Source organism: Sciurus vulgaris (genome assembly GCF_902686455.1).
Source record: "Sciurus vulgaris genome assembly, chromosome: 1".
Lineage (NCBI taxonomy): Eukaryota > Metazoa > Chordata > Mammalia > Rodentia > Sciuridae > Sciurus > Sciurus vulgaris.
In genome coordinates, this window is record NC_136461.1 from 79,008,634 (window position 1) to 79,020,028 (window position 11,395).

The window sequence follows — 11,395 nt, forward strand, 5'->3', positions numbered from 1 at the left end:
ATTAGATATATAAATACATTTATATTGTATTGCTAAGTAAAAATAAAAATTTTAAAACAGGTCATAATCCCATTTTAAACTGTGTGTGTGTGTGTGTGTGTGTGTGTGTATGTGTGTTTTGTGTGTGTATCTGAATGGATATATGCCAAAACATGTTAAATGTGATTATAACAAAGTAGTGGGATTGAGGGTAATTTTACCTTCTTTGTGTATTTCTGTGTTATCTGAAAGTTTTTCTTTGGTTCTCTTTTATTCCCATTTTGTAGTTAGATCACCCAACCCCTTCTATTCGCCACCCCCCACACACATTGACAACTATTGTAATGTGTTTCATGTAAATTTTTTAGTTTATATGTACTTCTACTGTGATGATAGTTTTAGGTGTAATTTTAATAGGGTTTGACCCTCTGGAGAACCTTGACACAATATGTACAAAATTTTGAACCTAATATGTACAAAAATATAGTTTTGCTTCTTGTACAGATATTTCAAATTTATTTAGACTCACATTCTGTTTCTTACATTTTCACTTAGCACTATGCTTTTAGATCTACATAGCTATGTGTAAATCTAGTCTAATGCATAGAACTGTTGACATTTTATAATTTAGGTATTGTAAATTCTAAGAATAAGCATGTGCTACTTTCATAATAAAAAAGATTCAGGAAAGTTATTTTTATTGTGAAGACAAAAAGAGATGAGCAACAAACTTTTTTTAACATAAGAGCACACATAGGTTATAAAATAACTGTAAATGATTTTGTCAATGGAATTATCCGAATGGAAAAATATCTATTATACTGGAGATTTTGTTTTATGAAGAACCTCTTCATTAATGAAACAATTGGATGCAGGCATCTCTTTTTTTTAAGAAACACAAATAATTTGAAGAGAAAAGCAAATATTTCTTAGATTCTAAAACACTTCACTTATATTTTAGGGGGCAAAAATTTCAAAAGACAAAGTTATTCTGAAAGTGAAAAGTAGTGATATGAACTTATTACAGTATGTTCTCACTATATATTAAAAATGAAATTAATATCATTTAAAATAAAAGAAGTATGACATTGCAATGCAAACAGAAATTAAGGAAAATCCCAAAAGGATAGGAAACGGTTGATGGACAGCACAAGAAAATGAAAAGACAGAGGAAGCAATAAAGTCTATTGGGAAAAACTTGAAATTTATATATTGAAAGTTCATCATTTTTAACACAAAAATCTAATAATAACTGCTAATCCCTTTCCTTTCTTTAATCTTTAATTTAAGGATAAAAATAGAACTTCAAGAGTAACTTTATTCAGTCATATTTTTTATAATATAGATATCTAATACTCTTTGTTAAGATTTGTGTTTAACTTTCAAACTTTTCTTCAAAACAGCATCCTGTTCCTACATGACAGGTATAAAAAAAATCACATATACTGTATATTATGGGGGAAAATGAAAAATTGGGAATCAAATTTCAAAGTAGATGTCACTGGAGTACTATGATCCCAGAAGAGGTAAGAAAGAACTGTGCTTCTCTCTCCTATTAGGGTAATTTTCACTGGTAACAGAGGAGAAGCTTTGTAACACATCACTGGCTGATGATACCAAGCAGCCCTTGCTAAGGGCGTTTTGTTGAAAACAGGGTTTCCCAAATCCCTGCATCCCATTGTATGGATATTTGGTTTCAAAATGAAGTCACTGACCCAGGAAAGACAAACAAATGGTCTTGAGAGACCCAAAGGCATGTCCAAACAGCAAATTAAATTACAGAAGTTTAAGTGTGAAAATGAAAAACAAAGAAGACATCTGGGGCTGGGATTGTGGCTCAGTGGCAGGGTGCTTGCCTAGCACATGTTAGGCACTGAGCTCGAACCTCAGCACCACGTTAAAGTAATAATAATAACAATGAAATAAAATAAAGGCATTCTATCCTGCTACAACAACCAAAAAAGAAAAAAAAAAAAAATTAAAAGAAAAAAAAGTAGGCATCTGAATGTTCAGGGCCAAATGGGAAGAAGGGATGAGTACTATTATTGACAGAAGACCTAAATAGGGAAAGGCCCAGCACAATGGCCAAATAATCGAGGGAGAAGGTCAGAGCTGTCTTGCTTCTCTAGAAATGAGAGTTGAGCTAGAAACCTAGACTGTAGGATATGTCCCAGCTAAGAACTTGTTTGAATTTGCCTTGGATTCTCCAACTGAAAAACTATAAAGATTAGGAGAAACATGGGTTTTGACAATTTGATGTAACTTTAAAGACATAGCCAGCATTTCATTCTTTTCTATGCAGAATAGCTTATTTTTCTGCAAGGAATTCTTGAATCCCCAAAGTTCAAGCTTTGAAAAACTTTGGCAAATTTAGCTTCCTCATCTGTAGAGTGAAAAAATATATATATATATATATATATATATATATATATATGTATGTAGATATCTATACCTAGATACCTATATACCTACACACACACACATACACACACACAATGAAATTCATCCTATAGGATTACTGAAAAGATAATCTAATAAGCCTTCTAACAGACTTAGGACAAGTTCTGGCACATAGTACATGTTCAATAAATGTTAGCTGGTGTGGTAGTAATTTGTGCATACATTTGCCTAAAACATCAATGGGAGATTAGCATGTTGAAATGTTTTTGATAGATCATATTCAATGTGAAGAAGACATTAGGAAATGAAACTTCTTGCGGATTTACCACTAATAATGCAGTGGGCACAAATATCACTCCATAATCTCAAGTATACAGGAAACATTAAGTTTTAATTTCTATTTCAAGACCCCATTCCACTAAGATGTTGGAAAATAATCTCAGTCAACTCAAAGTTCCCCCACCCATGCTGATCATAATCCTGAAAGACACAATCCTGAAAGATTAAAATTACAAATGCTGAAATCCTGAAAGCTGAAATCTGAAAAACTAATTCTCCAGGGATTGGGGGAAGCTATATAAGGTGTAGAAAGCTGAATTCTGGGGAAGGGACTGGCCACACTATGCAGCAATGACAAAAACTTGAATAATACATCATTTGTCAGCATTGGTATTTCTTTCAGCTAATGCAATTCCAGGAGCTTTAAGTATAAGGAAAAATGCAGCTTAGCTCGGACCCACGGCGATTTCAGCCGCCACTGCGCACTCCCGTCTCAGTTGCAGCTCGACAATAGCTCCCAGAAAAAATGCACCACAGATACGAGGCCTCACGCAAGAGACTATTATGCGGATGACTAGAGCCTCCGCTCCAGGGTGAAAAGAAAGGAAAAGAGGAAATATGGCATGGGCGCTTCTGCCAGATATTGGAATCTCCCGGGCTGGAAGGAACCAGTGGCAGAGAATACTTGCAAGCTGACTGGTGAACCAATAGCTAGCTAGCATGTTAGGATGGAACATGGGAAGCAGGAAATGACTGTAGCATAGGCCGGAAATTCCTCTAACATAAGAGGCGGGCAGAGCACAGATTGACAAGTGGTTGGGAGGCGGGGTATCGGCTTTATATTACATTAAGGATGTAAAGTTGCATTTGCCTGAAGAAGCCAGTGAAGGAAATTGCTGTTTGATTATCAGTATAGTTTCTGTCAAATCTTTGGTCTGTACATTGAATAGATTGCTGAATATCTAAAACAAAATAAGCATGGCAGAGAAGATGGGAAAATGTGTTAGGGAACACTAACTCATGTTGGTGTGTCCTGAATCATTAAAGAATTTGCCAAAGAGTAGTGTCATGTAGAAAATGAATGTGAATGCATTCACCAAGCAGACCCGTGCCCTAAAAGTAAAAAAGCAGCTATTCGTCTTGATGCAAGACTTCAAGATATCATTGTTATAAAGTTGGCCAGTTTGTAAGAACTCCCTCCCTACAATTGCCTATAATCTAGACTTGAAATACACTCTCAAGTGCTGAATTTTTTTAGCTTTTGTTTTTCCTGTTTAAAGTTTTTTTCTCCTACTACTTAAAATTGCCAGCATTATTGTTTACAATGTGCTATACTCTGCATTTCATCTTTGCATCATTTCCAAACTTGAGGTACAAATTGTGTAACGACTTTCAGAGAGTTCTAATTCATTTTGTGCATTTTTTTTTGCAAATTTGACTCCACAAAAGTACATTATCACAACAATATTGAGTTTGTGTGTAATCATTGTGTGTGTATGTAAAAATATTGAAACTTCCTCAATAAAGAGATGTCCTTTTTTGTACATCTGCATTTATAAAAGAAAACGTTTTTCCAGATCCTGGCTCTTTGGATGACTGCATAGGTGGTGGTAATCCATCGTGGTTTTGGATTGATCTTGTAAAAATGACTTAGGTTGTCTATTATGGTATTTCAGAGGAACATGTTATAAAGCTGGGTCCACAAATTACCAACTGTAGTGATATGCATTTACAGATTTCACTGTCTGTTCAATTTCTTTATGAATACAGTTCATCTGCTCATAATGGTTATTCCTATACAACTTGAGTGTTTATGCTTGCAAAAATGTTATCATTACTGATTTTGTTTTGTTTCCTAGGGAGTGTTCTATCATGTTTTTATGTTTCTTAAATAAATTCCCCTTTAAAATGTCAATAAATTAAAATGTCATTTGAAGTTTTATTTTTTCCAGAATTAATTGGAATTTTGATATTTCTGGATTTTAGACTTTAGAGATTTTGAACTTTTGGATTTTAACATTTGGGATTACAACATTCAAGACTGTGTATTTTGGGATTATGGCCTAAACAACCCATACCCCATGACACTGGAATTACATATATGTTTTAGGAGGTAATTACCTTTCATTAGTTGTCATCATCTGGCTATGCTACTATCCGCTAAGGTGTACAGTCCTGGCTGGTGAGTCCCCCAAATTTATAGCTGTGTCCCCCTTGTGTTGAATATTAGATTCTGTGACTTTTGGGACAGTGAGAAAATGAGTGGTGGGACACTAAAAGGCTTCTCAGCCCTCTACTAGTCCCCGGCTCATGGAAAACGATCCTGCTGCTCCTTCATGCCATGCTTAAACATAAAGGTACTCTATGAGGCTATTTCAGGCCTCCTTTAAAGTCAATGTACCATTCTTGTCTCTTTATATTGCTCCTGTGCCATTAACAGGGTGAATTCCCAGTACCTTTCTCAGATTAAATAGAAAAAGTGATATTCCTTCTTCTCAGGAGTCTCCAAAATTAAGTGGAGAGGAGCATTCTATTATATTTTAAATCCACTGCCCACCCTACTTCAGAAGAAATCCAGGAGAAAACCAGAAACAGGTCTTCTCTAGGTACCCAGCATCTAAATGCTTCCTCCCCATCCCGCTCCTCCACTTTTCTCCTTTCCCACAAGTCTAGTGAATCTTCACTTTTGGGCCTGGAAAAATACTTTTTGACCCATCAGGCATTTTCCAATTCTTTCATTTTAGTCTGGATCTTGGCTTTTGAAATTTAAAAAAACTCAAGAATTTCACCACTCTTTCCTTGAAGAATGTCTACTTCATATTCTAGTTGCCTCAACAAGGAAAGCAACAGAAAAAAGAAAAAAAAAATCCAAAAACAAACTACCAACAATATTGATTAATACAGCAAAGTACATCAAAGTAGGTAGGAATGTCTGTTTTTCCCTTTCCATCGAAAATCACATTTTAAATACATGTAAGTAGTCTTCCAAATAAAATAGTTTCCTTTAGTTAAAAGGATAATTTGCTTTATAGTCTATTGAAAAGTGCTGGACTTTATAATTTCCTCTCAATTTAAATTATAAATATTAATTACATAATTAAATGCATGTATATGATCTTTATACTGGTCTTCCAGATGAGGAAGACTCACTGTCTCCAATTCTTTTTATTGCCTCTTTTTCTCTTTCCTTAACCTGTCAATCTGTTCCTCAGTGACATTTCGTCCCTCCTTAATTTCACACCATCCTCTAACTTCCCTATTTTAATAATCCATTATTCAAAAGAATATGTAGCTTTGCTTTCTATAAAATGTATACATGTCTGCATGTTACCTCTTTAAGAATTCAGACATCACAGACTCAGGCAAAATCTAAAAAAAAATCTTAAAAGTCAGAGACATCTGGAAATATAACTTGCTGGAGATAATATCAATGTTAAAGCTATTGATAAAACTTTCAAGGCCCATATTTTTATCGCATTTTGATCACTGTTATCTGAATGAACCATGTGTCAGCCCCATGAAACATGACTTGGTCATATTCATCTTTCCAGGATATGTAGGGATCCAGCTTGACATGACTATAATCATCTTGGTTATAAATGCCATTTTGCCTGTTAGATAACTCTGGTATCCACTACAAACTCTATAAAATAAACAAAGTCATTAAGATAGCCAAACTGTTTCTTAACTGATGTTTGACATGTTAATAGTATTTGAGGAAGCCCAGGTACATTCCAGTTGGCTGAAGCCCACCTTTGTCTAGCTTAGCTTATAAACCCCTTCCTCCTACTTTGGGATATGAGGATCCTCCTGTCTTGCTGTTGCCCAAGACATGTTTCTGTCTGTAATAAATTTCATTCTGTGCAATCCTGGATTTGTCTGCTTTTTATTGTGTCTCTCAGCAATTTCCACCTTTGGCAGCTGGTTCTCATACACAAGTTTTTTCCCCAGACTTCTGCAAGACACAGTAGCTATTTAAACACTACTGAGCAGAACAAACAGTAAGACATTTGTTTTCAAACAACAAGGTGTAGCAAGACCATTATAATCTACATGTAACATATAGTATATGTCTGTAATGTTTCAAAATGATAAATGCAGCTACAATTATGGATAAAGTTGTGTTTAGAAATGAACTATTGCCTCTGTTGGTGGCCCATGCCTGTAACCCCAGAGGCTCGGAAGGCTGAGGCAGGAGGATGGGAAGTTCAAAGTCAGCCTCAGTAATTTAGTGAAGCCCTAAGTAACTTAGTGAGACCCTCTCTCAAAAAAAAAAAAAAAAAAAAAAAAAAAAAAAGAATTGGGGATATGGCTCAGTGGTAAAGTGCCCTTAGGTTCAATTCTTGGTTCAATTCTCGGTTAAAAAAAAGGGGGGTGGGGAGAGAAAAGTACTTTTATAAAGAATTCCATAACACATTTAAGGAAGAAGAGCAGAATGAATACATTTTACATTTCTGATTGAAAGACAAAAGTTTACCAAAGTGAGCATGGAAATACAATTAATATAGGAAATGAAGTAGAAAAAGCCTGATACAACCTGGATTCCAGTTCTGTTTTTACCAATATTTGCTGAGAAACTGTGGGCAGTTAATATTTTTAAAATTTGTTCTTTTAAGATTTACGTGACAGTGGAGTATATTTTAACATATGAACATACCTGGAGTATAACTTATTCTAATTAGGATCCCACTCTTGCGGTTGTACATGACACGGAATTTCATAGTCATGTATTAATATATGAACACAGGAAAATTATGTCCAATTCATTCTACTATCTTTCCTATTCCCATTCATCCTCCCCTTCATTCCCTTGTCTAATCCAATGGACTTCTATTCTCTGCCTCTCCCTCACCAATGTGTGCCAGCATCCACTAATCAGAGGGAATATTTGGCTTTTGGTTTCTGGGGATTGGCTTATTTCACGTTGCAGGATAGTCTCCAGTTCCATCCAAGTGCCATAATTTCATTCTTCTTTTAGGCTGAGAAATATTTCATTATGTATATATACCACAATATCTTAATCCATTCATCTGTTGAAGAGCACCTAGGTAGGTTTCCATAGCTTGGCTATCATGAATTGAACTTCTATAATCATTGATGTGGCTGTGTCACTGTAGTATGCTGATTTTAAGTCCTTTGGGTATAGACCAAAGAAAGGACTAGATCAAATAGTGGTTCCATTCCAAGTTTTCTGAGAAATCTCCATACTGCTTTCCATAGTGGTTGCACCAATTTGCAGTCACACCAGCAATGTGTGAGCGAACCTCTCACCTATATGCTTGCCAATATTTGTTACTTGAATTCTTGAAAATTGCCATTCTGACTGGAGTGAGATGGAATCTCAGTGTAGTTTTAATCTGCACCCTTTCTCTATTTGCTAGAGATGTTGAACATTTTTTCATGTATTTGTTGACCATTCATATTTCTTCTGTGAAGTACCTGTTCAGTTCCTTTGCCCATTTACTGTTTGGGTTATTTGTCTTTTTGGTGTTAAGTTTTTGAGTTCTTTTTGTATATCCTGTTGGGTAATGCTCTAAGTTACAGGTGGCAAAGATTTTCTCTCATTTTTTTGTTTCCTTTGCTGTGAAGTTCTTTAGTTTGATACCATCCCATATATTGATTCTTGATTTTACTTCTTGAGCCTTAGGATGGGCAATTAATATTTTGAGGGCTTCCAATATCACACTGATACCTAAACCAGACAGAGACACATCGAAGAAAGAAAATTTCAGACCAATATCCTTAATGAACATCGATGCAAAAATTCTCAACAAAATTTTAGCAAATCGCACACAAAAACATATTAAAAAGATAGTGCACCATGATCAAGTGGGTTTCATCCCAGGGATGCAAGGCTGGTTCAACATCAGGAAATCAATAAATGTCATTCACCATATCAATAGACTTAAAGTCAAGAATCACATGATTATTTCAATAGATGCAGAAAAAGCATTTGATAAAATACAGCACCCCTTCATGCTCAAAACACTAGAAAAAATAGGGATAGTGGGAACATTCCTTAACATTGTAAAGGCCATTTATGCTAAGCCCATGGCTAATATCATTCTAAATGGTGAAAAACTGAAAGCATTCCCCCTAAAAACTGGAACAAGGCAGGGATGCCCTCTTTCACCACTTCTATTCAACATCGTTCTTGAGACTCTAGCCAGAGCAATTAGACAAACCAAAGAAATTAAAGGGATACGAATAGGAAAAGAAGAACTCAAACTATCCCTATTTGCTGATGATATGATTATATACTTAGAGGAACCTGGAAATTCCACCAGAAAACTTTTAGAACTCATAAGTGAATTCAGTAAAGTAGCAGGTTACAAGATCAATGCACATAAATCTAATGCATTTTTATACATAAGAACAATCAGGAAAACTACCCCATTCACAATAGCCTCGAAAAAAATAAAATACTTGGGACTCAATCTCACAAAAGAGGTGAAAGACCTCTACAATGCGAACTACAGTACACTAAAGAAAGAAATTAAAGAAAACCTTAGAAGATGGAAAGATCTCCCATGTTCTTGGATAGGAAGAATTAATATTGTCAAAATGGCCATACTACCTAAAGTGCTATACAGATTCAATGCAATTCCAATTAAAATCCCAATGACGTACCTTACAGAAATAGAGCAGAAATTCATCTGGAATAATAAGAAACCCAGAATAGCTAAAGCAATCCTTAGCAGAAAGAGTGAAACAGGGGGTATCGCAATACCAGATCTTCAACTCTACTACAAAGCAATAGTAACAAAAACGGCATGGTATTGGTACCAAAATAGACAGGCAGATCAATAGTACAGAATAGAGGACATGGACACAAACCCAAAGAAATACAATTTTCTTATACTAGACAAAGGTGCCAAAAATATGCAATGGAGAAAAGATAGCCTCTTCAACAAATGGTGCTGGGAGAATTGGAAATCCATATGCAACAGAATGAAACTAAACCCATATCTCTCACCATGCACGAAACTAAACTCAAAATGGATTAAGGACCTCGGAATCAGACCAGAGACCCTGCAAATTATAGAAGAAAAAGTAGGTCCAGATCTTCAACATGTCGGCTTAGGACCAGACTTCCTCAATAGGACTCCCATAGCACAAGAAATAAAAGCAAGAATCAACAACTGGAATAGATCTTGTGGGAGCGAAACCAATGCCTGGCTGGGAGCAGCCGCTGCTGAGGTCTCTGGCCAGTGTCGCTTCCAGCCACCCACAAGGATGGGGAATATCTTTGCAAACCTCTTCAAGGGCCTTTATGGCAAAAAAGATGTGCGCATCCTCATGGTGGGCCTGGATGCTGCGGGGAAAACGACGATTCTATACAAACTGAACCTGGGTGAAATTGTGACCACCATTCCCACCATAGGTTTCAATGTGGAGACTGTTGAGTACAAGAACATCAGCTTCACTGTGTGGGACGTGGGCGGCCAGGACAAGATCCGGCCGCTCTGGCGCCACTACTTCCAGAATACCCAAGGCCTGATCTTTGTGGTGGACAGCAATGACAGAGAGCGTGTGAACGAGGCCCGCGAGGAGCTCATGAGGATGCTGGCTGAGGACGAGCTGCGGGACGCTGTGCTCCTGGTGTTTGCCAACAAGCAGGACCTCCCGAACGCCATGAATGCGGCCGAAATCACAGACAAGCTGGGGCTGCACTCACTACGTCACAGGAACTGGTACATTCAGGCCACCTGTGCCACCAGCGGGGACGGGCTCTATGAAGGACTGGACTGGCTGTCCAATCAGCTCCGGAACCAGAAGTGAACCAGAACCCCCCCGCCCCCTCACTTCCTCCTCTCCGCCCTCGCTTTCCTCTCATGTGGCAAACGTGCGACTCTGTGGTCCTGAGTGCCAGAAGCTGTCTCCATGGGTTGGTCAGTGTGCATCGCACGGTGCTGTACATGTGCAGACGCAGCCTGCAGCCAGGTTTTTATTTAATGTAAATAGTATCTGTTTCCACTGAGGCAGTTTCTGGTACTCCTATGCAATATTACTCAGCTTTTTTATTGTAAAAAGAGAATCAACTCACTGTCAGTACTGAGAAGGGATTTAGGCATGTGGGCACCTGGCCTCCAGGAGCTCCTGGGCTGTAGATTGGTGTTGGGATCCATTTGGTGGTTGGTTTTTAACCTGAACTCAGTGCATTTTTTAAAATATAAGATAAGGAGAACACTTGAACACACAGAAGGGAGACTATGCCTAGTGTACAGCCTGAATGCTATCCATCGGATCAGCTGTTCCCTCTGGGAACACAAAATCGGTGACACAAACCGCCATCCACTGCACGGTCCCATAGAGACCCCGTGACTCGCCCGTCTGGGGTCACTTGCATTCCACAGCGTTGTGCTTGTACTTGTGCTCACAGTCACCTGGGCGGGCTGGGAGGAACACTGTGGAGAACACAGGGCCCAGACACGCCCTTGGCTGGCCTGTGGCCAGAGCAGCAGCCCATGTTCCCAGTGCCCACTCACTCTTGCACCCGCTCGGCACGCTGGCAGGTCTGGGTCTCACCAGCATGAGTGCGAGCAAGCTGGGAGGGCTGGTCCACTCCAGACCCACAGGCCCCGGAGCACCCCCATCTCCATGTGTGAAGTAGCTTCCTCCCTCAGCCTGCAAGGGTCCGATTTGCCATCGAAAAAGACGACCTCTACTTTTTTCTTTTGTATTTTGATAAACACTGAAGAAGCTGGAGCTGTTAAATTTATCTTGGGGAAACCTC

General features: G+C 37.9%; 1 protein-coding gene across 1 annotated transcript; it reads left to right on the plus strand.

The window, feature by feature from the left end:
- The first annotated feature begins 9,879 nt into the window (after positions 1-9,879).
- LOC306648253 (ADP-ribosylation factor 1-like) lies at positions 9,880-10,912 on the plus strand. The gene has a single exon (XM_079118222.1). It carries the CDS (start codon positions 9,895-9,897, stop codon positions 10,438-10,440), a length of 546 nt encoding a protein of 181 aa, XP_078974348.1. The 5' UTR covers positions 9,880-9,894; the 3' UTR covers positions 10,441-10,912.
- Positions 10,913-11,395: the final 483 nt, after the last annotated feature.

What these genes read in the sequence shown, in the direction of transcription:
- LOC306648253 (XM_079118222.1), top strand. Translation starts at nt 9,895, where the DNA reads ATGGGGAATATCTTTGCAAACCTCTTCAAGGGCCTTTATGGCAAAAAA.